The sequence below is a fragment of the Pantherophis guttatus genome, chromosome 2, assembly GCF_059756535.1.
Source record: "Pantherophis guttatus breed Tessera chromosome 2, ASM5975653v1, whole genome shotgun sequence".
Lineage (NCBI taxonomy): Eukaryota > Metazoa > Chordata > Lepidosauria > Squamata > Colubridae > Pantherophis > Pantherophis guttatus.
Window position 1 is genome coordinate 270,616,598 of NC_142064.1, and position 26,608 is coordinate 270,643,205.

The following is a 26,608-nucleotide window of genomic DNA, read 5'->3' on the forward strand; positions in this document are numbered from 1 at the left end:
CAACCCCCAAATCTGGTTCCAGCTTCGCACAAACCAGGGTGCTTCTGTCCGGCCTTAGGTCACCTGCGGGGGTGGTTTTTTTTTTTTTTTTTTTTTTACAGACCGAGTGCGAATCCTGCTTGCCCCTCTCTCCCCTTTTTCCTCCCTATTTCATCAACCTTCTTCTACTTAAATCAGGGGTGGGCAAATGTGTCCCTTTTACAACCGGTGGACTTCAACTCCCAGAATTCCTGAGACAGCCAAGCTGTTACTCAGGAATTCTGGGAGTTGAAGTCCATCGGTTGTAAAAGGGCCACAGTTGCCAACCCCTGACTTAAGGAGTTAAGTAGAGGCGATGGATTCCTAGAGCGGAAGAAAAATTTGGGGATGGAGTTTGGGGGCGGGGCAAAGAAGAGAGCGCCAAAGGCTCCTCCCATTCCCGGTCTTAGTCTGAATGCTGCCTGTTCGGGACGCTGGCAGCGGCTTTTGCAGGAGGGGCTGAGATCGACCCTGTTCTCCCTCCCTCCGGGCCTTTGTGGTGCGTGTGTGTGTGGGGGGGAGGGCAGAAGGGGAGGTGCGGGGTGGGAATCGGGGGCCTTGGGGTCCCCACTTCACGGGGGGAGGGAGTGGAAACACCCGCTGGTGGGTTCCTTCCACCCACCTTGTGCATTTGGGCAAAGCGACGCTGCAGAGAAGCAGGGAGGGAGGGAGGAAGAGCGCTGGGAAGCCCCCCCCCATCCTACCCAAAAGATGCTGCAAATACAAGATTTAGGTGAGGGGGGGTCGCTTTTGTATAATAACAAGGGGTCCGTGGTCTCCTCTATTTTCCTTGCATTTGGACAAGGCGAAGCTGCAGCGGAGCAGGGAGGGAGGGAGGGAGAGAGCTGGGAATCCCCACCCCGAAAAGATCCTGCAAATAAAAGATGGGGTGAGGAGGGGCCGCCTAAGCAGAAGAAGCAAAGGGGTCCGTGGTCTTCCCCCTTTTTCCATGCTGTGGTGGTGGGAGCAGTTTAGTCCCTCCCTCCCTCCCTGTCGTTCTGGCTTTCAGTTTGATTTGTTTATCTATCTATCTATCTATCTATCTATCTATCTATCTATCTATCTATCTATCTATCTATCTATGTCTGTCTGTCTGTCTGTCTGTCTGTCTGTCTATCATCCATCCATCCATCCATCCATCCATCCATCCATCCATCCATCCATCCATCCATCCATCTATCCATCTATCTATCTATCTATCTATCTATCTATCTATCTATCTATCTATCTATCTATCTATCTATCTATCTATCTATCTATCTATCTATCTATCTATCTATCAAATTTCTATACCGCCCTACTCCCGAAGGACTCAGGGCGGTGAACAGCCAAGATAAAATACAGATAATACAAATATTAAAAATCCCTTAAAATTATTAAATATTTTGGCCGAAACACAGATTAAAACACCCCATTTATAAAATCACAAATTAAAAATTTAAAAGAGGAGAGTTAGGCCAGGCCAGCCTGCTGAAATAAAAAAGTTTTGAGAGCACGACGAAACGTGCGCAGGTCCGGGATCTTCCGTATCTCTGGGGGGAGCTCGTTCCAGATGGGAGATTGCAGTCTCTACCTCCTCTGCCCCCCCCACTCCCTGCCGCATTTGCAGGTGTTGGAAGGCAAAATCCATCTGGTTCAGTTCCAAGCCAGGAGAAAGAGGCTGGAAATAAAATGGACCCTGGAGGTTGATTTTATTTTTATTTTATATCAAATTTATATACCGCCCTTCTCCCTGAGGACTCAGGGCGGTGTACAGCCAAAGTAAAAACATAAACTACAAACATTAAAATACAATTAAAAAGATATATATATATATAAGTCATATATATAATTATGGGGCCAAATATATATATATATATATATATATATATATATATATATATATATATATATATATATATATATATATATATATATATATATATATATATATATATATGTGTGTTATGTTATATGTTATATATGTTATATATGTTATATATATATATGTTTTTCTTCTAGCCAGGTTTTCTCTACGTAGCCAAGGTTTTTTTTGTAGCTCCAGCTCAGTAGAACCACATCTACTCGGTTCTGGGCTTTTTTCTTTTCTAACACCTAGCAAGCTCTAACTGCTAGGTGGGAGACCTAAATAGATCCATTTCTAGCTCGTTAGCTGTCATCAGTAGGCCACACCCATATCTTATGTATCCTCCCTGTAAAGGTACAGTATCAATTTTCTTACTTCTTCGTAGGGTTTATGTGTGTTTTTATATATCCCCATAATTAAAAGCAATGGCAAAACAATTAAAAACATTTAAAAGAAGTGTTAGGCCAGCCGGGCTTGCTGAAAAAAAGAAAGTTTTAAGGGCACTTAAAAGGTTGATTGAAAAGAAGATCCATTTATTGGGAAACAGAAAACCACACAAGGTTTTTCTGGTTCTGGTACAGCTGACAAAATGGAGTTGAGGACGGGTGGGTTTTTTATACCTTCTGGATTCCTATGGGGGTCATGGCTGGCTCTGTAGGCAAAAGAGGAAATGCAAATCCTAGATGTTTGTCTGAACTAACTTGGTCAACCATTTTTTAAAAAAATGTTGCTTATCCCAGTTTCTGCCTTGACCCAGTCTCTCCGAATGGGTTACCAAATCTGCATTTCTAAAAAAGCTGGCCGCCTCAGTTTCTGCTTGGGAGACGGGGGCTAGTGTCTGCCTCCCTTACGACTTTTTCATTTCTTCTTTAGGGAGGAATATTTAACCCTGCTGTAGAAAGTTAGCACCCACCCCTCTCCTAGAAGAATGAAATATTTTGAGAAATATTAGAAAGGCCGAAAATATTATATTTCCCTGGATGAGAAATGGAGAAACATGCTCTTGGAAAGCAGCCCCCCACCTTTCTTAATAGCCAACAGCAGATGTCACTACTTAAGAGATAAAGAGCGAGCTAGCTCTATTCATAAGCAAATACCCTCACCCAAGATCTAACAAAGGTAGGATTAGCCCTCAGCCAAAATATGAATTGCCTAATGCCCCTTTGTTGCACTACCCCTGGCAAACTTCAACCAAAGCTCAGATAAACTCCTAGGACAGGGGTCTGCAACCTTACACACTCAAAGAGCCATTTGGACCCGTTTCCCACAGAAAAGAAAACACCGGGAGCCACAAAACCCTTCCTGTGGCTGACTTATTTCTTGAGCGGCCACAAAACTAGCATATGTAGTTGAATTAAACATTCTGTTTTCTTCTGAAACTTCTTTTCTTGGATTTATCCATGGTTGGTCTGCCTGGGGTTGAAAAGCTCAATAAATCACATGCCGGTGGGTGTCGCACATTGGCAGTTGCGACACATATTTTGAGTGACAGGGAGCCGCAGTAGAAGGGTGAAAGAGCCACATGTGGCTCCAGAGCCGCAGGTTGCTGACCCCTGTCCTAGGACTTGTACCTAGTCCCATGGGAGTCTGACAGCAGCCAATAGAATACATGCTCTTGCACAGGAACAGGAAGTTCAAATGCAAAGCCCAAGAGAAGGTATAAAAATCCCTCACTCTCAACTCCATGTTGTCAGCCGCCCAGAACCGCCCATGTACTTCTGCTTCATCATTAAACCAATCTTTCCAATCAGTCTCCAGTCTACATTTTGTCTCCACTGCCTTTCTCCAGACTTGGAGCTGAACCAGATGGGTATTTCTTCCAATATTGCCTTATTTTAATATTTCCCAAAATATTTCAATCTTTGGGGGAGAGGAGCAGGCTTCCCACACAGGGTTAAAACTTCCAGGGTGTATTCAATGTGTTACTAGTTGGAAATTGGATTTATTCGGTGCTTTTCTTTCAAAAGGGGGCCTTTAGTTTTCTTATTGCTTGTGTATTTTAGCTGTTGGAGCCTTCTTCTTCTTCTTCTTCTTCTTCTTCTTCTTCTTCTTCTTCTTCTTCTTCTTCTTCTTCTTCTTCTTCTTCTTCTTCTTCTTCTTCTTCTTCTTCTTCTTCTTATTATTATTATTATTATTCTTATTATTATTATTATTATTATTATTATTATTATTATTATTATTATTAATTTTGATTTATATGCCGCCCTTCTCTGGAGACTCAGGGCGGCTTACAATGCGCTAAGCAATAGCCTTCATTCTTTTGTATATTTATACAAAGTCAGCTTATTGCCCCCACAACTGGGTCCTCATTTTACCTACCTTAGAAAGGATGGAAGGCTGAGTCAACCTTGAGCCTTGGCGAGATTCGAACCTGCAGTAATTGCAGGCAGCTGGTCTTAATAACCAGCTTAATAACAGGGTGCCTTAGACCACTGTACTACCAAGGCTCTTAATTATCTAACAATAATTATTGTTATTATTATTATTTTAACTCATCCTGTTCCTTATGAGTTCTAGGGGTGTGGGGGGGGGGGATGCCTAAAAACAGCAGTCGATTAAGCCAAAACAATCCTTTCTCATGTTTTTTTTCTTCTTATACTTAATTTATTAACCTCCCCAGTGGTGAAATCCAAATTTTTTTACTACTGGTTCTGTGGGCGTGGCTTGGTGGGTGTGGTGTGGCTTGGTGGGCATGGCATGATGGGTGTGGCAGGAGTAGGATATTGCAAAATCTCCATTCCCACCCCACTCCAAGGGAAGGATACTGCAAAATCTCCATTCCCACCCCACTCTGGGGCCAGCCAGAGGTGGTATTTGCTAGTTCTCTGAACTACTCAAAATTTCCGCTACCGGTTCTCCGAACTGCTCAATTTTTCCGCTACTGGTTCTCCAGAACCTGTCAGAACCTGCTAGATTTCACCCCTGACCCTCCCCCAAAGTGTAAACCTGCAAGATAGACCCCAGCAGCACAGTTTCTATAGCTGAAGGTGTATTTGAACTTCTTTGAATTTGAATTCCTTCCTTCCTTCCTTCCTTCCTTCCTTCCTTCCTTCCTTCCTTCCTTCCTTCCTTCCTTCCTTCCTTCCTTCCTTCCTTCCTTCCTTCGTGCAGGAACAGGAAATGTGTCACAAGGAACCCAGGATTAATTAGTAATGATGGGTTGGAGTTCATAACTGCATAACTCAGAAAAAGCCAGAAAAGGGGAGAAGAAATAGGTTGCTTACACTAACCTCAACTTTCTTTCCTCCTCTTTTGCTTATCTGATGCCTTGCTTAATCTTTTGCGTGGCTGAAGGTAGACCTTGACTTACTGGGATTGGAATCTCACTTGTTTAGCAAAGTGGTAAAGAGCCTGGTGGTGCAGCAGACTAATAGCCTGTTATTAACATTCAGCTGCCTGCAATTATTGCAAGTTCGAATCTCGCCAGGCTCAAGGTTGACTCAGCCTTCCATCCTTTCTAAGGTAGGTAAATTGAGGACCCAGTTTGTGGGGGCAATAAGCTGACTTTGTATAAATATACAAAAGTATGAAGGCTATTGCTTAACGCATTGTAAGCCGCCCTGAGTCTCCGGAGAAGGGCGGCATATAAATCAAATTAAAAAAAAAAATTATGTGTGATATCACCTGATGGTTTTGCTCAAGAATTGTAATTCTGCATTCACTGTTGTGGTTGTTAACTGATTTCATTGGTCATTAAGTGCAGATAGTCCCAGGTAAGAAGCATGGGTTTGTGTGGACGGGGGGCAGGGGAGGCCATTGGAGTCCCAGCATTGGCCACGGGGTTCCTGGAGCAGCTTAGAGATGTTTTGGTCCATGTTGCGTAGAAACTGTATGGAACATGCAGATGGGAGAATGGCACAAGGCTGCAAAAGACTCCCATCTCAGAAATTAAGGCTACATTTCTCGGTGGCAGCAGTGATACTGGGCTGAAGTCCAGGCCTGGCACGGCGGGCCCAGAATGGGTCTCCCTCCCCCGCTGTGGGCCTTACCTTCCAGCCCGTTGGGCTTACACCGCTTTGCTCAGCTGCAAAGGTAAGGCCCACAGTGGGAGAGGGAAACCTGCTCTGCATTTGTCACACTTGGCTGAAAGGCATGGGCGCCTCGGGGGACACGGCAAGGCTTGGCCGCCTCTTAGGTTTCACAGGGCCTCCGGGTGGCTGGCTGGGGGATTCTGGGAGTTGAAGTCCACCCATCTTCAAGCTACCAAGATTGAGAAACACTGATCTATAGTATGTAGATGCAGATAATAAAGGTGAAAAAAGGTGAAAAACATTTTTACACAACTATAGATTCATTGAAGCTACTGAGGTGAGCGGCTGGGAGGCGAGGCGAGGCCGGGCATGACAAGGAATGGCTGGAAGGGGAGTGGCGAGGTGGGGGCCGGGCGTGGCGAGGAGAGGCCAGGCAAGGCAAAGCACCCCTTGATGTGAGTGACATCGAGTTGGCCATGCCCACCCAGCCACGCCTAGCCAGCCGGTCATTAGGGCAGAGAACCAATTGTTAAATTATTTGAATCCACCACTTCCTCAATCCTCCAGTTAAGGCACTGCTGTGGCATTTTGGCCCCATTGTAGGGCCCAGATGTGGCAGCTGAATGTTTTGGGTGCAGCTGCATCTTTGTACTTCACTGCAGCACTCCTAATTCATGCATGGCCTGCGCAGGATCTCCGGGGTCTCGCCCATCCCCTTCAGGCACCCCTCCACTTTCCCAGGCCACTCTTAACAACCCACAACATCACTTAACAACTACTATAAAAACTGGGTTTCCCTCCTAATGATGTGGGGGCTCGCTCACCGGAGAATTTGGCTAGAGTGTTTTGAGGTCCTGGAAAGAGGGTTGGATTGGGAGACCTTCCTGATCCCTCCCAAGTCTCAGATATTGTGAATCTCTACCTTTCTCAAAAGGAAATATTCTGCATTTCTTTTTTTTTTCAAACAGAGGGTAAAAGATTGTGACCAAAAATTTACCTGCAAGACAACACTCAGGAGAAAATAGAAATTCAGCCCAAGGCAGCAGTTGCCCGAAAGGATGGAGCCTGGGAAAGTCTTGGATGCCTCATCAGACACAAGCAGCACTTCGAAAAACCACCAAAAAACTAATGATTGCTCAGAGTGTGGGAAATCCTTTGCTGGCCAGTCCCTCCTTTTGACCCACAGGAAGGTCCATGTGGGAAGTGGATCCAGTCAAGGTTTGGAGGGTGAGAAAGCCTTTTCTGGGAAAAACTCCAAAGATCTCGGAAGCCCCTCCAGACTAAAACCCTATACATGTGATGAGTATGACTTGTGCTTTGATCAAACATCACACCTTTATACACATCAGAAAATCCACACTGGAGAGAAACCTTATCAGTGTCTGGAATGTGGGACATTTTTCCGTGAAAAAGCCACTCTCAGAAAGCACGAGAGAATCCACACAGGGGAGAAACCTTACAGGTGTTCAGAATGTGGGAAGAGCTTTTCTCAGAATTCAGGTCTTTGGCAGCATGAGCAGATCCATGTAGGAATCAAACCTTACAAATGCTTTGAGTGTGGAAAATGTTTCACCATGAGTTCAGGTCTTCAGAGACATGAGAAAACACACAGAGGGGAGAAAAACGAAAAGTGCCTTGAATGCGGGAAATGTTTTACCTTGAAATCAAACCTGCTGAAACATCAGAGACTCCACACCGGAATGAGACCCTATGAATGCTCAGAATGTGAGAAACGATTTCTAACTTCTTCTGATCTTCGGACACACCAGATAGGGCACCAAGACGAGAAACCATATAAATGTGGGGAGTGTGGGAAAGGTTTTCTTGAACTAAGGAAGCTTCAGAGGCATGAGAGTATCCATACAGGGGAGAAGCCATTCAAATGTGGGGAGTGTGGGAAGTGCTTTTCCCAAAAATACAACCTTGCCAGGCATCAGATGGTCCACACAGGAGAGAAGCCATATAGATGTGCAAAATGTGGAAAATGTTTTGCTCAAAAGGGATACCTTTGGATTCATTATAAAACCCACACAGTGGAGAAGCCCTTTCAATGCAATGAGTGTGGACAATTTTATCGTACTGCATCAACCCTTAGAAAACATGCAAAACTTCACACAGGCAACAAAATTTCGAATGTTTAGAGTGTGGGAGCACATTTGCTGATTCATCTTCCCTTAGATGTCACAGCCTAATCCATACCTGAGAGAAGTCCTAGTCCCATAACCTTAAATTTAAGCATACTTTTCAAGAAGAACCTAATTGTTATGAGGGGAATTTAAGCTAAATGGAAAGGTGGATTATATATTTATGTTGCTATCTATTTTTGCCCATTGGATCTGGGTCTTTAGGGGATCTGGGTCAGTAGGGGAGCTGAAGATTTAAAGACAGGTTTCTAAAAAATGGGATCAGGTATGCAATGAAGATGCACCTGTTTGTAATTGGAGAGACGGTGATAAATCAGACACTCAGGATTAATTGGAGCGCAAATTACTTAGCACATACATCACAGGTTGTGAGATGTATTAACTTTGAATTATGTAATATTCAGTTTCTTCTTTATTGTGATATTTCATTATTCATATACCATATTGCATTAAATTGCCCCATATTATGACTTTTCTTCCCACTCTTGCTAAGTGAACCATTGCAATTGTTAACTTAGTAACACGGTTATTGAGTGAATCTGGTTTCCCCATTGACTTTGCTTGTCAGAAGGTCACAAAAAGGGATCTCATGACCCAGAGACGCTACAACTGTGATAAAATTAGTTGTCAAGCATCTGAATTTTGATCCTGAGACCATGGAGACGCTGCAGTGGTTGCAAGTGAGAAAACGGTCATAAGTCACATTTTTCAGGGCCCTTGTAACTTGTAATGGTCACTAAACGGACTTTTGTTGAGTACCTGTAGAAATTGAATGGGATATTTTTGTGGATTCATGAACCTCACTAAATGAGACCTAACTTAACTCCTCGCTTGCCCTGAACTGTGGTTAATTCTCTTCTCCTGTGTCCTCCATGAACTGATGTCTCATCCCCAGCCCATGACAAAGTTGCAGGAATTGGGATCTCCAGAGGTTCTCATAAAAACCGAGAGAAAATCCAATGTTTTGTGTGTGAGAAAACCTTCAGCTATAAATCGAATCTTAAACCTCAGTGAAAACAGTGGAGAGAAACCCTTTCAGTGCTAATGTTAACCTTCCCAACTCGGTCATCCAGCAAAGAAAAAGACTCCTGGCCCATTGTTCAGCCAAAATTAAACGTTACTAAAGCAGAAGTAGCGAAGCTGGATCTGGTATCTTCGCGCACAATTAACACTCTCTTTTCCCCTGTTGTCCCACTGTTATCAGTTCATATTCAATTGGGTGCTTGTATATTGTTTGGGTATACATGCAGTTCAGAGTCGTGGTGGCGCAGTGGTTACAAGGCAGTATTTCAGGCTAACACTGCCAACAGCCAGGAGTTTGAATACCTGACCGGCTCAAGATTGTCTCAGCCTTCCATCCTTCCGAGGTTGGTATAATAGGACCCAGATTGTGGGGGTAATATGCCAACTCTGTAAACTGCTCAGAGAAGGCTGTAAAACACTCTGAAGGGATATATAAGTGCTATTGCTATCAGGGAATCCACACCAGAGAGTGACCTGTACCAGTGTTTAGACTGGCCAACAATTCATTTATTTTTTTTTAAATCTGCATTTAATTTTACCTTATTTCAATGACAATTATTGCTTCAGTTGCCAACTGTCAGGCCTATTCTTCCCAGACATCAAACAGTCATATAAAATAAATGTACAAGTCAGAGATGTTCAGAATTAAGTATAAGGAAGACTGACTAATGATAATTGATGGGACAAACCCCTTTAGAACTGATAATGTAGATATCAAAGTAATGAACAGCTCCTGTCTTTTAGGATCAACCATCAACAGTAAAGGAAGAAATAAGCCCCAGTCCAGGACTTGGTAGAGCAGCCATAAAGGCCTTTGAAAACATATTTAAATGCCATGTGGGGTCTCTTACTACAGTAATTAGAATTATGTAAATCATGATCATCTTCCCTAGGATGTATGAAGAGAACAGAACGGATTGTAAAAAAATGAAATATAAAGTATAGAAACTAGAATAGAATAGGCGAAGAGAAGATTAGAGAGAAAAGAGAAATAATGGAATATAAAGTATGTCAACAATGGAATGGAATGGAACAGAGTAGAAGCCAAAGTTGGACTTAAACAAGCAGGAAAGGATGAGGAATGATGCCTCTGAACTTTCCCCATTCCTGTTCTCTGGATGGCCCTAGTACAACAACTCCCATCACACCCTGCCTTCAAATGTTTCGAGCACCCTTTAGAGCCAGTTTCTTTGGGGTAGTGGTGAAGTCCATAGAAGCCTGAGGGATAATGTCTCTATAGGGATGTTAATGGTGGTATTCCTGTAACTGGCCTTGTGAATTGCCCTGTTTCCTGGGTTGGCATAGAGACCATTCACCACCTTAAAGATACCTGAACTTCAATTCCCAGAATGCCCTATGCTGACTGGGGAATTCTGGGAGTTGAAGTTCACATATATCTTAAAAGATGCCAAGTTTCAGACACAGTGCCCTAGATTAGCCTGGTGCATTCAACCCCCAAATCTGGTTCCAGCTTCCCACAAACCAGGGTGCTTCTGTCCGGCCTTAGGTCACCTGCGGGGGTGGTTTTTGTTGTTGTTGTTGTTGGTTTTTTTGTTTTTTGTTTTACAGACCTAGTGCGAATCCTGCTTGCCCCTCTCTCCCCTTTTCCCTCCCTATTTCATCAACCTTCTACTTAAGTCTCGGGTGGGCAAATGTGTCCCTTTTACAACCTGTGGACTTCAACTCCCAGAATTCCTGAGACAGCCAAGCTGTTACTCAGGAATTCTGGGAGTCGAAGTCCACAGGTTGTAAAAGGGCCACAGTTGCCCACCCCTGACTTAAGGAGTTAAGTAGAGGCGATGGATTCCTAGAGCGGAAGAAAAATTTGGGGATGGAGTTTGGGGGCGGGGCAAAGAAGAGAGCGCCAAAGGCTCCTCCCATTCCTGGTCTAGTCTGAATGCTGCCTGTTCGGGACGCTGGCAGCGGCTTTTGCAGGAGGGGCTGAGATCGACCCTGCTCTCCCTCCCTCCGAGCCTTTGTGGTGCGTGTGTGGGTGGGTGGGGGGGAGGGCAGAAGGGGAGGTGCGGGGTGGGAATCGGGGGCCTTGGGGTCCCCACTTCACGGGGGGAGGGAGTGGAAACACCCGCTAGTGGGTTCCTTCCACCCGCCTTGTGCATTTGGGCAAAGCGACGCTGCAGAGAAGCAGGGAGGGAGGGAGGAAGAGCGCTGGGAAGCCCCCCCCCCATCCTACCCAAAAGATGCTGCAAATACAAGATGTAGGTGAGGAGGGGTCGCGTTTGTACAACAACAAGGGGGTCCGTGGTCTCCTCTTTTCCTTGCATTTGGACAAGGGGAAGCTGCAGTGGAGCAAGGAAGAAGGGAGGAAGAGAGCTGGGAATCCCCACCCCCAAAACATCCTGCACATAAAAGATTGGGTGAGGAGGGGCCGCCTAACCAGAAGAAGCAAGGGGGTCCGTGGTCTTCCCCCTTTCCCATGCCCCTTCTGTCGTTTTGGTTTTCAGTTTGATTGCTACCTCCCCCCCCCTCTCCCCCCTTCTGCAGATTTTGGAAGGAAAATCCATCTGGTTCAGTTCCACGGCAGGAGAAAGAGGGTGGAAATAAAATGGACCCTGGAGGCTGATTGAAAAGAAGATCCATTTATTGGTGAACATTTATTGGGGTCATGCCTGGCTCTGTAGGCAAAAAAAAAAAAGAGGAACAGCATTTTTACAGAACTATAGATACGTCGAGGCAGGGGTGCAATTCAGCAGGTTGTGACAGGTTCTGGATAACCGGTAGAGGAAATTTTGAGTAGTCCGGAGAATCGGCAAATGCCACCTCTGGCTGGCCCCTGTAGTGGGGCGGGAATGGAGATTTTCCCCTGCCATGCCCACCAAACCACACCATGCCCACCAAGCCACATCCACAGAACCAGTAGTAAAAAAATTTGAATTTCACCACAGCGGGTCGAGGCCTTTAAGGTGAGTGGCTGGCAGGCTGGGAGGGAAGGGGCAAGGTGTGGCTGGGCGTCGCAAGGAGAGGCCGGGTGAGGTGTCCCTCAACATGAGTGACATTGAGTTGGCTTTGCCCACCCAGTCACATGGCCACCCAGCCACGCCTACCCAGCCAATCATTAGGGCAGAGAATCGATTGTTAAATTATTTGAATCCCACTACTGCCCAGTCCTCCACTTAAGGCACTGCCCTGGCATTTCTGCCCCATTGCAGGGCCCAGCTCGGGTCCCTGAGGCTTCTGGGGGCAGCTGCATCTTTGTACTTCACTGCAGCACTCCTAATCCATGCATGGCCTGCGCAGGATCTCCAGGGTCTCGCCCATCCCCTTCAGGCACCCCTCCACTTCTTCCCCAGGCCACCCTTAACAACCCACAACATCACTTAACAACTGGTATAAAAACTGGATTTCCCTCCTAGTGATGTGGAGGCTTGCTCACTGGAGAATTTGTCTAGAGTGTTTTGAGGTCCTGGAAAGGGGGTTGGATTGGGAGACCTTCCTGATCCCTCCCAAGTCTCAGATATTGTGAATCTCTACCTTTTTCAGTAGGAAATATTATTCTGCATTTCTTTTTCTGACAGAGGATAAAAGATAGTGATCAAAGATTTACCTGCAAGACAACTATCAACAGGCAGTAGAAACGTAGGACAAGGCAGCAGCTGCCAGAAAGGATGGAGCCTGGGAAAATCTTCGATCCCCCGTCAGACACAAGCAGCACTTCGAAAAACCACAAAAAAGCACATGATTGCTCAGAGTGTGGGAAATCCTTTGTTGGCCGGTCCCTCCTTTTGACCCACAGGAAGATCCATTTGGGAAGTGGATCCAGTCCAGGTTTGGAGGGTGAGAAAGCCTTTTCTGGGAAAAACTCTAAAGATCTCGATAGTCCTTCCAGACTAAAACCCTATAAATGTGATGAATGCGACTTATACTTTGGTCAAAAGTCACACCTTCTTACACATCAGAAAATTCACACTGGAGAGAAACCTTATCAATGTCTGGAATGTGGGACATTTTTCCGTGAAAAAGCCACTCTCATAAAGCACGAGAGGACTCACACAGGAGAGAAACCCTACAAGTGTTCGGAATGTGGAAAGAGCTTTTCTCATAAGGCAAATCTTGGTGTCCATGAGTTGATTCATGCAGGAATCAAACCTCACAAATGCTTGGAGTGTGGAAAATGTTTCACACAGATTTCATCTCTTCGGAGTCATGAGAAAACACACAAAGGAGAGAAAAACGAAAAGTGCCTCGAATGTGGAAAGTGTTTTATCTTGAAATCAAACCTGCTGAAACATCAGAGACTCCACACCGGAATGAGACCCTATGAATGCTCAGAATGTGAGAAACGATTTCTAACTTCGTCTGATCTTCGGACACACCAAATAGGGCACAAAGACGAGAAACCATATAAATGTGGGGAGTGTGGGAAAGGTTTTCTTGAACGAAGGAAGCTTGAGAGTCATGAGAGAATCCATACAGGGGAGAAGCCATTCAAATGTGTGAAGTGTGGGATGTGCTTTCCCGATAAATACAACCTTGCCAGGCATCAGAGTGTCCATACAGGAGAGAAGCCATACAGATGCGGAGAATGTGGAAAATGTTTTGCTCAAAAGGGATACCTTTGGGTACATTATAAAACCCACACAGGGGAAAAGCCCTTTCAGTGCAATGAGTGTGGACAATTTTATCGTTCCCTAACAACCCTTAAAAAACATGCAAAACTTCACATGGGGAACAAAATTTCGAATGTTTAGAATGTGGGAGAACATTTGCTCATTCATGTTCCCTTAGAAGTCACAGCCAAATCCATATAGGAGAGAAGCCCTAGTCACATAACCTTAAATTTAAGCATAATTTTCAAGAAGAACATCCTCCTATTACTGAAGAGAAAAGTTTTTGATCAGTATGTGCTAATCAAATCAAATATTTCTTGGTAACTTATTTTTGTTTTCATTTTAAATATAAAATCTATAATTTCAGAAAATGTTTAAGAATTTCCAATGTTATTACTATTGTTTTGTAATTATTTTGTTGTTAGGAGGATTTAAGCTAAATGGAAAGGGGGTTTATATACTTAAGGCGTTAGGTATTTTTGTCCATTGGATCTTTGTTGATCAATAGGAGAGCTGAAGATTTAAAGATAAGTTTGTAAAAAATGGGATCAGATATACAATGAAAATGCACCTGTTTGTAATTGGAGAGACCGTGATAAATCAGACACTCAGGATTAATTGGAGCACAGGTAACTTAGCACATGCATCGCAGGTTATGAGATGTGTTAACTTTGAATTACGTAATATTCAGTTTCTTCTTTATTGTGATATTTCATTATTCATATACCATATTGCATTAAATTGCCCCATTTTACGACTTTTCTTGTCGTAACTCTTGTTAAGTGGACCATTGCAATTGTTAAGTTAGTAACACGGTTACTAAGTGAATCTGGCTTCCCCATTGACTTTGCTTGTCAGAAGGTCACAAAAGGGATCTCATGATCCAGAGACACTGCAACTGTGATAAAACTAGTTGTCAAGCATCTGAATTTTGATCATGCGACCATGGAGACGCTGCAGTGGTTGCAAGTGAGAAAACGGTCATAAGTCACATTTTTCAGGGCCCTTGTAACTTGTAATGGTCACTAAATGAACTTTTGTTGAGTACCTGTAGAAATTGAATGGGATATTTTTGTGGGATTCATGAACCTCACTAAATGGGACCTAACTTAACTTCTCGCTTGCCCTGAACTGTGGTTAATTCTCTTCTCCTGTGTCCTCCATGAACTCACATCTCATCCCCAGCCCATGACAAAGTTGCAGGAATTGGCATCTCCAGAGGTTCTCATAAATAAAAGAGAAAAAAAATCCATTTTTTTGTGTGTGAGAAAACTTAACAGCTAAAAATCTAATCTTAAACGTCAGTGGAAACTCCACAGTGGAGAGAAACCCTTTCAGTGCTAATGTCAACCTTCCCAACTCGGTCATCCAGCAAAGAAAAACACTCCTGGCCCATTGTTCAGCCAAAATTAAACTTCACTAAAGCCGAAGTCGTTACAGAAGTAGCAAAGCTGGATCTGATATTTTCACGCACAATTTTTCTTCTCTTCTCCCTGGACATCTCCCTGTTATCAGTTTATGTCCAATTGGATGCTTGTATATTGTTTGGGTAACAGACCTTCAGTTCAGAGTTGTATTGGTGCAATGGTTACAAGACTGTATTGCAGGGTAACTCTGCCTGCAGCCAGGAGTTTGACCCTGACCGGCTCAAGGTTGACTCAGCCTTCCATCCTTCCCAGGTGGGTAAAATGAGGACTGAGATTGTGGGGGGAAATATGCTGACTCTGTAAACTGCTCAGAGAGAGCTGTAAAGCACTGTGAAGCGGTATATAAATCTAACTTCTATTGCTATCAGAGGATACACACCAGAGAGAGCGACCGTACCAGTGTTTGGCCTGTCAAACAAGTCACACCAGGGAGAAACAGTTCAACGGTTTATATATTATTTTCCAAATCTGCATTTAATTTTTCCTTATTTCGATGACGGTTATTGCTTCAATTGCCAACTGTCAGGCCTATTCTTTCCAAACACCAAACAGGCATATAAAATAAGGTGTACAAATCGGTGGGGCCCAGAATTAAATGTAAAGCCCGACTAACGGCAATAGGTATAACAAACCCCTTTAGAACTGACAATGAGCAGTTTCTGCCTTTTAGGATCAACCATCAAGAGTAAAGGAAGTAGCAATCAAGAAATAAGCCATAGTCCAGCCAGAAAGACCTTTGAAATCGTATTTAAATGCCACGATGGGTCTCTTACTACGATAATTAGAATTATGTAAGCCATGATCATCTTCCCTATGATGTTCTATGAGCAGAATAGAGTAGAACAGAAGAGAAAATGGAATATAAAGTATATGAAGAATATAGAATAGAAAGAATGGAATATAATTAAATTATGACTTTATTGTACTTGTTTCTTAAATTGTGTTCGCCGCCCTGAGTCCTTCGGGAGAATGGTGGCATATAAATACATGTAATAAATAAATAAATAAATAAATAATAAATATAATGCAAGCAAAAGTTGGACTTAAACAAGCAGGATAGGAGGAGGACTGATGCCTCTGAACTTTCCCCATTCCTGTTCTCTGGATGACTTCAACTCCCATCACACCCTGCCTTCACATGCTTGGGGTACACTTTCAAGCCAGTTCTTTTGGAATGGTGTTGATTCCTTAGAAGCCTGAGGGATAATGTCCGTGTAGGGATGTTAAGGATGGCATTCCTGCGTAACTGGTCTTGTGAATTGCCCTGTTTCCTGGGTTGTCATAGAGACCATTGTCCACCTTAAGACAGCTGAACTTCATCTCCCAGAATGCCCCAGGCTGACTGGGGAATTCTGGGAGTTGAAGTTCACATATCTCTTAAAAGATGGCAAGTTTCAGACACAGTGCCCTAGAGTAGCCTGGTGCATTCAACCCCCAAATCTGATTAGAGCAGTGGTTCTCAACCTTCCTAATGCCGCGACCCTTTAATACAGTTCCTCATGTTGTGGTGACCCCCAACCATAAAATTATTCCTAAAACCATTGAAAATATGTGTTTTCCAATGGTCTTAGGCGACCCCTGTGAAAGGGTCGTTCGACCCCCAAAGGGGTCCCGACCCACAGGTTGAGAACCACTGGATTAGAGCTTCCCACAAACCAGGTGCCTCTGTCCGGTCTTAGGTCCTGCTTGCCCCCCCCCCTCCCCTTTTTCATCAACCTTCTTCTTGCTCCTGTCTTCGAAGGAGTTAAGTTAGAGGCGATGGATTCCTAGAGCGGAAGAAAAATTTGGGGTTGGAGTTTGGGGACTGGGTGGGGGTGGGAGGGAAAGAAAGGAAAGCCAAAAATGCTCCTCCCATTCCAAGTGTCGTCTGAATGGTCCCGGGCCGGGACGTTTGCAACGGCGTTGGCAGAAAGGGGCTGAGATGGACCCTGCTCTCCCTCCGGGCCTTTTTGGTGTGCATGTGTTGTGTGTAGTGGGGTGGGTGGGGGGGATCGAGCCGTTTAACGGGGGGGGGGGGAAACACCCGCTGGTGGGGTTCCTTCCACCCGCCTTGTGCATTTGGGCAAAGCGACGCTGCAGAGGATCAGGGAGGGAGGAAGGGCGCTGGGAAGCCCCCCCCACCCAAAAAAGATCCGAGCCGTTCCTGCAGATAAAAAAATGGGGTGAGGGGGGCCCCGCCTTTACAGAACAAGCAAGAGGGTCCCTGTGGTCTCCCCTTTTTCCATGCCGTGGGGGGTGGGTGGGTGGGGTGGGAGCAGCTTAGCCTCCCCGTCCTCCCCACCGTTCTCGTTTTCAATTTGATTGCTGCCTCCCCCCTTCCCCGCATTCCGCCCACCCCCCTCTTGCAGGATTAAAACTTCCCTGGGGTGTTCAGTGTCTACTAAGTGTGGATCGGCTTTACAATATTGGGTTTTGTTTTTTTTTCCTTTCAGGAAGGGGGCAAGGCCGCCTTTAGTTTTCTTATGGCCATTTTATTTTAGCTGTTGAAGCCTTATTTTATTTTTCTTTCAACCAGTCCTGCCCCTCCTCATGAGTTTGAGGTGAAGAGGGGGGGGGGAGGAAATGCATAAAAGCAGCAGTCCATTCAGCCAAAACAATCCTTTCTCATATCTTTTTCTTATGCTTAAAATATATTATCCTCCCCAAGTGTAAACTGAGCCACCTAGTAAAGCTCTCTATAGCTGAAGGTGGATTTGAACTTTCTCTTTCTTTCTTTCTTTCTTTCTTTCTTTCTTTCTTTCTTTCTTTCTTTCTTTCTTTCTTTCTTTCTTTCTTTCTTTCTTTCTTTCTTTCTTTCTTTCTCTTTCTTTCTTTCTTTCTTTCTTTCTTTCCTTCCTTCCTTCCTTCCTTCCTTCCTTCCTTCCTTCCTTCCTTCCTTCCTTCCTTCCTTCCTTCCTTCCTTCCTTCCTTCTTTCTTTCTTTCTTTCTTTCTTTCTTTCTTTCTTTCTTTCTTTCTTCTTTCTTTCTTCCTTCTTTCCTTCCTTTCTTCCTTTCTCTTTCTTTCTTTCTTTCTCTCTCTCCCTTCCTTCCTTCCTGTTTCTCTTTTTTTTCTGTCTCTCTCTCTTTTTCTTCTTCCTCCCTCCCTCCCTCCTTCCTTCCTTCTCAGAAAAAGCAAGAAAAGGGGAGAAGAAAAGGGATGCTTAACACTAACCTCAACTCTCTCTCCTCCACTTTTGCTTGTGCGATGCCTTAAACTTTTACGTTGCCTGAAGGTAGTCCTCGATTTACGACTACAATTGGGATTAGAATCTCGCTTGTTTAGCCAAGTGGTCATTATGTGAGATATCACTTGACTGCTTTGGTCAAGAATTATAATTCTGCATTCACTATTGCAGTTATTAAATGATTTCACTGGTCATTAAGTGGATGGAGCCCCAGATAAGAAGGTTTGCTTCGGGGGTGGGTGGGCAGGGGAAGCCATTGGAGCCCAAGTGTTGGCCACGTTTGACTTGAGGGAGTCCTGGAGAAGCTTAGGGATGCTTTGGTCCATGTTGCTTAGAAATGGTATGGAACATGTGGCTTGGAAAATGGCATAAGGCTGCAAAGGCCACTGGTCTGCAGATTAAGGGCACATTTCTGGGTGGCAGCAGTAACTCTAGGCTGAAGTCCAGGCCTGGGGTCAGTGGCAGATGGCTGAAATGGCTATACTCCCCGGTCTCCACGTAAGGCACCGCCATGGCATTCCTGCCCCATTGCAGGGCCGAGATGGGGCGGCTGAGGCTTCTGGGAGTGGCTGCAGCTTTGCACCATGCTGCAGCTTTTTAATTCATGTGTGGCCTGCGCTGAACCTCCAGGTTCTCCCCCACCCCCTTCAGGGCACCCACGCAGTTCTTGCCTAGATCTCCCTCCACTTAACAACCCACAAAGTCACTTAACAACTATTGTAACAAAAGAGTTTGCCTCCTAGAGATGTGGGTGCTCGCCCACTGGAGATTTTTTCTAGAGTGTTGTGAGGTGCTGGACGGGGTTGGACTGAAAGACTTTCATGGTCCCTCCCAAATCTCAGATTTTGTGATTCTGCACTTTTCTCAGAAGAAAATATTATTCTGCATTTCTTTTCTTTTTTTCAAACAGAGGGTAAAAGATTGTGACCAAAGATTTACCTGCAAGACAACTATCAACAGATAATAGAAATCCAGCCCAAGGCAGCAGCCACTAGAAAGCATGGAGCCTGGGAAAGTCTTGGATGCCCCATCAGACACAAGCAGCACTTCGAAAAACCACAAATGTCTGGAATGTGGGACCTTTTTCTGTGAGGAAGCCACTCTCGCAAACCACAAGAGAATTCACACAGGGGAGAAAAACAAAAAGGGCCTTGAATGTGGGACATGTTTTTCCATAAAATCAAACTTGCTGCAACATCAGAGACTTCACACTGGAGAGAGACCCTATGAATGCCCAGAATGTGAAAAACAATTTGTAAATTCTTCTGAACTTCAGAAACACCAGACTGGGCACAATGAGGAGAAACCCTATAAATGTGGAGAGTGGGGGAAAAGTTTTCTTACTCCAAGAGAGGTTCAGAATCATGAGAGAATCCACACAGGGGAGAAACCCTACAAATGTGGGGAGTGTGGGAAATGCTTTTCCGAAAAACACAACCTTGGAAGACATCAGAGGCTCCACACACGAGAGAAGCCATACAGATGCGTAGAATGTGGAAAATCTTTTACTCGAAATGGAGACCTTTGGAGTCATCATAAAACCCACACAGGGGAGAAGCCATATCAATGCAACGAATGTGGACAATTTTATTGCACCGCATCAGCCCTTAAAAGTCATGTTAAACTTCACGCAGGGGAAAAAAAGTTCAAATGTTTAGAGTGTGGGAGAACATTTGCTAATTCATCTAATCTTAGAAGTCACAGCCGAATCCATACAGGAGAGAAGCCCCATAAATGCTTGGAGTGCAATAAATGTTTTTCTCAAAAAAGTAATCTTGTGATTCATCAGAAAATCCACACTGGAGAGAAACCTTTTCAATGTCTGGAATGTGGGAAATCTTTTCTTCAAATAGGAAGTCTTAAAATCCACAAGAGAATTCACACAGGGGAGAAACCTTACAAGTGTTGGGAATGTGGGAAGAACTTTTCTCAGAAGGCAAATCTTTGGGCCCATGAGAAGATCCATGCAGGAATCAAACCTTACAAATGCTTTGAGTGTGGAAAATGTTTCACTGAGAGCTCATCACTTCAGAATCATTGGAAAACACACACAGGGGAGAAAAACGAAAAGTGCCTCGAATGTGGGAAATGTTTTACCTTGAAATCAAATCTGCTGCAACATCAGAGGCTTCACACCGGAGAGAGACCCTATGAATGCCCAGAATGTGAGAAACGATTTGTAAATTCTTCTGAACTTCATAGACATCAGGAATGGCACAAAGAGGAGAAACCCTATAAATGTGGGGAGTGTGGAAAAGGTTTTATTTCGCAGAACCGTGTTCAGATTCATCAGAGAATCCACACAGGGGAGAAGCCGTACAAATGTGTAGAGTGTGGGAAATGTTTTATCCAAAAATGCGACCTTGGAAGGCATCAGAGAGTCCACACGGGAGAGAAGCCGTACAGATGTGTAGAATGTGGAAAATCTTTTGGTTATAAGGAGCTACTTTGGAGCCATCAGAAAATTCACACAGGGGAGAAGCCATATCAATGCGTCGAGTGTGGAAGATTTTATCGTACCTCATCAGCCCTTAGAAGTCATGTGAAAATTCACACGGGGGAAAAAAACTACAAATGTTTAGATTGTGGGAGATCGTTTGCTCGGTCATCTCTCCTCAGAAGTCACAGCCAAATCCATACAGGAGAGAAACCTCACAAATGCTCAGAGTGTGATAAATGTTTTTCCCGGAAAGTTACTCTTTTGAAGCATCAGAGTATCCACACTGGGGAAAAACCATATAAATGTCTGGAGTGTGGGAAATGTTTTGCGCAACCTTCAGCAGTTTGCGTGCACACTGTAAATCATGCAGGAGAGTGACCTTACAAATGTGCAGAGGGCGAGAAATCTTTTCATTGAAAATCACAGCTAAAAAGGCACCAGAAAGTCCACAGCAGATATAAATCTTTTCCATTGTGAACAACTTTGGGAATACTTCTTTTCAATAGTCACACCTCGCAATTCAGCAAAAACTTCACACAGTGACAAAAGCAAAATCTTACAATTGTTTGGTGTGGGGAAAAAGTTTTTCCTAGTCAAGTAACCTTAAATAACAATAGAGAGTAGATAATCTAACAAAAGTGCATCTATGTTAGGAATTTAAGAAGGTTTGGCTCACAAGCAGCAGTAGTAGTAACTTAACACACTGAGTTACAAGTGTGGGGGAATGTAGCAGTGGTGGGTTGCCCCTGGTTCGGACCGGTTCTATAGAACCGGTAGCAAAACTGGTGTGAGGCTCCACCCACTGACCCTGATGTCATCAGAAGTGATCTGTGCATGCACAGAAGCTTCTGCGTATGCGCAGAAGCAAGGCGTGCGCACGAGTAAAACGATCCCATCGCGAAGCGATCGCGTTGCGAACCGGTAGTAAGGGTAAGTAGAACCCACCCCTGGAGTGTAGGTTATATTTTGCAGAGCACAGCTAGTCCTTGACTTATTTATTTATTTATTTATTTTTAAATTTGTATACCGCCCTTCTCCCTGAGGACTCAGGGCGGTGAACAGCCAAGTAAAAGCATGAACTACAAACATTATAATACAATTTAAAAGATATATATAAATTTGGCCCCATGATTAAAAACAATAACAAACAATTAAAAACATTTTAAAAAAAGTGTTAGGCCAGCCCGGCTTGCTGGAAAAAGAAGGTTTGAAGGGCACGGCAGAAGGCACCGAGGTCTTGGATTCTCCTTATCTCTGGGGGCAGCTGATTCCAGAGGGTAGGTGCCCCCACAGAGAAGGCCCTCCCTCTGGGGGTCACCAGCCTACATTGTTTAGCTGATGGCACCCCGAGGAGGCTCTCTCTGTGGGAGCGCACAGGTCGATGGGAGGCTGTCGGTAGCAGCAGGCAGTCTTGAAGATAACTAGGTCCTATGCCATGGAGCGCTTTAAAGGTGGTAACCAACACCTTGAAGCGCACCCGGAAGACCACTGGGAGCCAGTGCAGCTCACGCAGGAGAGGTGTTGATGATTGCAATTAGGAACAGATTCCTAGTCATAGATTTATACAGTCATACTTTTTGGCACCTATATGACCAGATCTGATTTTGTGACATTTTTTTGTGGTCAATAAGTAATAAGCAGTCCTAAGTGTAAAGCCACTCTTCCAAATTTGCATTTTATGTCAAAAATGCCAAAAAACCTGCAAATTGTGATCTGATGGCTGCAGGATTATGGAACTGGTTGCAAAAGCCGTCTGGTTGCCATAATGTGGTCACATAACTTGCGGGGGACATTGGAGGACTACCTGTAAGGAAACCTTGATAAACCCTGAAGCATTCACAAAAGGGCGAAATTGTATAAATGTTTGGAATATTCTAAAGTACTGACTCCACTGAGACCTCTGGAGGCCCCAAAGGAACCCCAAGAAAAAGGAATTGTGGGTTTGGTGTGTAGGAAATATTTTTCTGGAATGTCTACCTGGGAAAAATGCCCTCCAAAAACACTCTCCAGGTGCTTGCACGACTGGACACTCTTTCCGGGTGACAAACTGCATCACAGCTTGGTGTGTGGAAAATCTGTTCCTTGAAATGAGACAAGTGTTGTCAAACATTTGTGAGCCCCCACAGAGAAGAGCCTTAGAAATCCTTGTAGCATAGAAAACGTTTTATCCTGAAATTTAATTTAATTTAATTTAATTTCCAATTTATATACCGCCCTTCTCCCTGAGGACTCAGGGCGGTGTACAGCCAAGATAAAAAACATAGAATACAAATATCAAAACATTTAAAAATATATATAAATTTTGGCCCGAAAGTTAAAAAATCACAGACTGATTAAAAGAATTTAAAAATTTCTTCTTAAGCCAACGCGGCTTGTTGAAAAAGATAGGTTTTCAGGGAACGACGGAAGGCATTGAGGTCATGGATTCTCCTTGTCTCCGGGGGCAACTGATTCCAGAGGGTGGGAGCCCCCACAGAGAAGGCCCTCCCCCTGGGGGCCACCAGCCTACATTGTTTGGCTGATGGCACCCTGAGAAGGCCCTCTCTGTGGGAGCGCATGGGTCGATGGGAGGTCGTCGGTAGCAGCAGGCGGGCTCGCAGATAGCTAGGCCCTATGCCATGGAGTGCTTTAAAGGTGATAACCAACACCTTGAAGCGCACCCAGAAGACCACCGGGAGCTAGTGCAGCTCGCACAGGAGCGGTGTTACATGGGAGCGCCATGTTGCTCCCATCACTACCCGCGCTGCTGCATTCTGGACCAGCTGGAGCCTCCGGGTGCTCTTCAAGGGGAGCCCCATGTAGAGAGCATTGCAGTAGTCAAGGCGAGAAATCTTTTCAAAGAACACAAAGCAGTTCATAATTGCAGTGAAGTGAGAAAAAGGTTCCCTGGCTTGGTATTATTTAAAAAAAGGTTGTGAGGTAGAGGGGGAAAATATCCTTCAGATATCACTTAAGCCTCCGGGTCTCTTTTGCTCCCTTATCCACCCTCAGTCCTCTCGAATTCACAGGGGAAGAGACCTGAAGAGACTTGGGTCCCTAGCTCTGAACTGGGACAGGAAATTCTCTTTTTAAGATTGTAAAGTAAAACTTTTAAAGGTTTCACGGAAGTTTTGTTTCCATGGGAACTGCATGAAAGTCCATAATCTACTGGAGTGGGACTTTTTTACATTTCCAGCTGTTGTGCAATTTTCAGAAAAATATTTGCATTGTCCTACAGCGTGTTCTTAATTTCTCTGGAGTGCACTTTTCTCACATTGTTCAGGACAGATTTTCTCCCCACCAAACACCCGTGTGGTTTGTCACCCTGAAAGAGGGTCCTGCAGTCCCTGCATCACTCGGATTTCTTCTGAAGGAACTTTATTACCTAGGTAATAAAGAGAACTTTATAAAGGTAAAGGTTTCCCTGCACATGCGTGCTAGTCATTCCCGACTCTAGGGGGCGGTGCTCATCTTTGTTTCAAAGCCAAAGAGCCGGTGCTGTCGAAGACGTCTCTGTGGTCATGTGGCCAGCATGACTCAATGCCAAAGGCGCACAGAATGCTGTTACCTTCCCACCAAAGTGGTCCCTATTTTACTACTTGCATTTTTTATGTGCTTTTGAACTGCTAGGTTGGCAGAAGCTGGGACAAGTAACAGGAGCTCACTCTGTTACGTGGCACTAGGGATTCGAACCGCTGAACCACTGACCTTCTGATCAAAAAGTTCGGCGTCTTAGCCATTTAGCCACCATATCCCTTTAAAATAAAAGTTCTTTTAAAAGAAAGAACTTTATTACCTAAACCTACGTAATAAAGAGAAAAGAAAGGGTGAGGAGGAGGAGGAAGAAGAAGTCAAATTTAAGTTTTTCTTGTTGATTTATCATTTTTGTTTTGGGATATATGGGGTTATTATTTCAGGTAATGTTTAATATCTTCCAATTTTATTATTTTATAATGTTTATTATCAGGGGGATTTAAAGTAAATGGAAAAGGGGATTACATACTTAAATAGTTGTTAGCTATTTATTTCCCCATTGGATCTGGATCTTTGTTGATCAATAGGGAGAGTGGAAGATTTAGAGAGAAGTTTGTAAAAAATAGGATCAGGTATAGAATGAAGATGCACCTGTTTGAATTGGAGATAAATCGCACACTTGGGATAAATTGGAGTACAGATTGGTTACTTAGCACATACATCACAGGTTATGAGAAATGTAACTTTGAATTATGTAATATTCAGTTTGTGTGAATTATAAATGGATACCAGGTTGCCAATCATGTGACCCAAAATTCAGTTAATGTCAGGTTGCATTGTGTGCAATTAGGGTCACTATATGTACAGTTGTTTTATCTATAAATATAATATTCTTGTTCTTTACTGTGATATTTCATTATTACTCATATACCATATTAGATTAGATTTTTTTTTGCCTATTTCCCTCAATCTAGAAACAATTAGCTTATTTTCCATAGAAATATCATGTCAAATAATTTAAATTTAAATAATTAAAGGCCACACTTGGAATACTGCATTCAGTTTTGGTCGCCACGATGTAAAAAAGATTGAGACTCTAAAAAAAAATGTTGAGACTCTAGAAAGAGTGCAGAGAAGAGCAACAAAGATGATTAGGGGACTGGAGGCTAAAACATATGAAGAATGGTTGCAGGAACTGGGTATGTCTAATTTAATGAAGAGTAGGACTAGGGGAGACATGATAACAGTGTTCCAATATCTCAGGGGTTGCCACAAAGAGGGAGTCAAACTATTCTCCAAAGCATCTGAGGGTAGGACAAGAAGCAATGGGTGGAAACTAATTAAGGAGAGAAGCAACCCAGAACTGAGAAATTTCCTGACAGAACAATTAATCAGTGGAACAACTTGCCTCCATAAATTGTGAATGCTCCAACACTGGAAATTTTTAAGATGATGTTGGATAACCATTTGTCTGAAGTGGTGTAGGGTTTCCTACCTAAGCAGGGGGTTGGACTACAAGACCTCCAAGGTCCCTTCCATTATTCTCTTCTATAAATTTATGCATTTTTTTTGATGGGATTCACTAACTGCAGCAATCAAGACTACCTTATCTCCTCACTTGCTGTGATCCATGGTTAATTCTCTTGTCTTTGGTCCACCATGGACTGGCATCTCATCCCCAGCACATGACAAGGTTGTAAGAATTTCTCTTAAAAGAATAAATAATTTTATGAGAGAGGTTCTCATTAAAAAAAAAAAAAGAATCCAATGTTTTTTATGTGAGAAAACTTTCAGCTATAAATCGAGTCTTAAAACTCCTTGGAAACTCCACACCAGAGAGAAAGTTTTCAGGGCTCCGTGTGTTGAATGAGCTTCAAAAAAAGCAAATCTCTCATTTACCATCCAAGGATCCACACCAAAGAGAGCCCAAACCTGTGTTTGGACTGTGGGAAGAGCTTCAGTGTGAGCAGATACCTCGCTTATCAAACAATTCAACTCTTTCTTTTTTTCAAATCTGCATTTATGACAATTGATGGCAATTAGTGCTTCAATTGCCAATTGTCAGGCCTATTCTTTCCACACAACAAACAGACATATAAAACAAGCTGTGCAAATCAGTGAAATATGAAGAAGACTGACTAAAGACAGCAGGTAGAACAAACCTCTTTAGAACTGACAATGAAGGTATCAAAGTTGTGAGCAGCTTCTGCCTTTTAGGATCAACCATCAAGAGTAAAGGAAGTAGCAAGCAAGAAATAAGGCCCAGTCCAGCACTTGATAGAGCAGCCAGAAAGGCCTTTGAAAACATATTTAAATGCCATGATGGGTCTCTACCTACAATAATCAGGATTAAGCCATTATCATCTTCCCTATGATGTTCTAAATATAATGGAATGGAATATAAGGAATATAAACAAATAGAAAGAATGGCATATAAAGAATATAAATAAATAGGAAGAATGGAAAATAAAGAAGTAGAATAGAATAGAGTAGAATAAGAACAGAACAGAACAGAACAGACTAGAAGCGAAAGTCAGACTTAAACAACAGGATAGGA

The 26,608-nt window shown here is 43.7% G+C and overlaps 1 protein-coding gene and 1 pseudogene across 2 annotated transcripts; both read left to right on the forward strand.

Annotated features, from left to right (window-relative positions):
• The first annotated feature begins 388 nt into the window (after positions 1-388).
• Positions 389-14,324, forward strand: LOC148115879 (uncharacterized; annotated as a pseudogene). Its single transcript, XR_015732006.1, has 4 exons — positions 389-517; positions 6,804-8,043; positions 9,053-9,128; positions 12,593-14,324. The product of XR_015732006.1 is annotated as an uncharacterized LOC148115879 (transcript).
• A 2,499-nt stretch (positions 14,325-16,823) lies between these two features.
• Positions 16,824-26,455, forward strand: LOC117674779 (uncharacterized). Its single transcript, XM_034432980.3, has 2 exons — positions 16,824-16,946; positions 19,069-26,455. Exon 2 carries the CDS (start codon positions 19,159-19,161, stop codon positions 20,974-20,976), a length of 1,818 nt encoding a protein of 605 aa, XP_034288871.1. The 5' UTR covers positions 16,824-16,946; positions 19,069-19,158; the 3' UTR covers positions 20,977-26,455.
• The last annotated feature ends 153 nt before the right edge of the window (positions 26,456-26,608 follow it).

What these genes read in the sequence shown, in the direction of transcription:
- LOC117674779 (XM_034432980.3), top strand. Translation starts at nt 19,159, where the DNA reads ATGGAGCCTGGGAAAGTCTTGGATGCCCCATCAGACACAAGCAGCACT.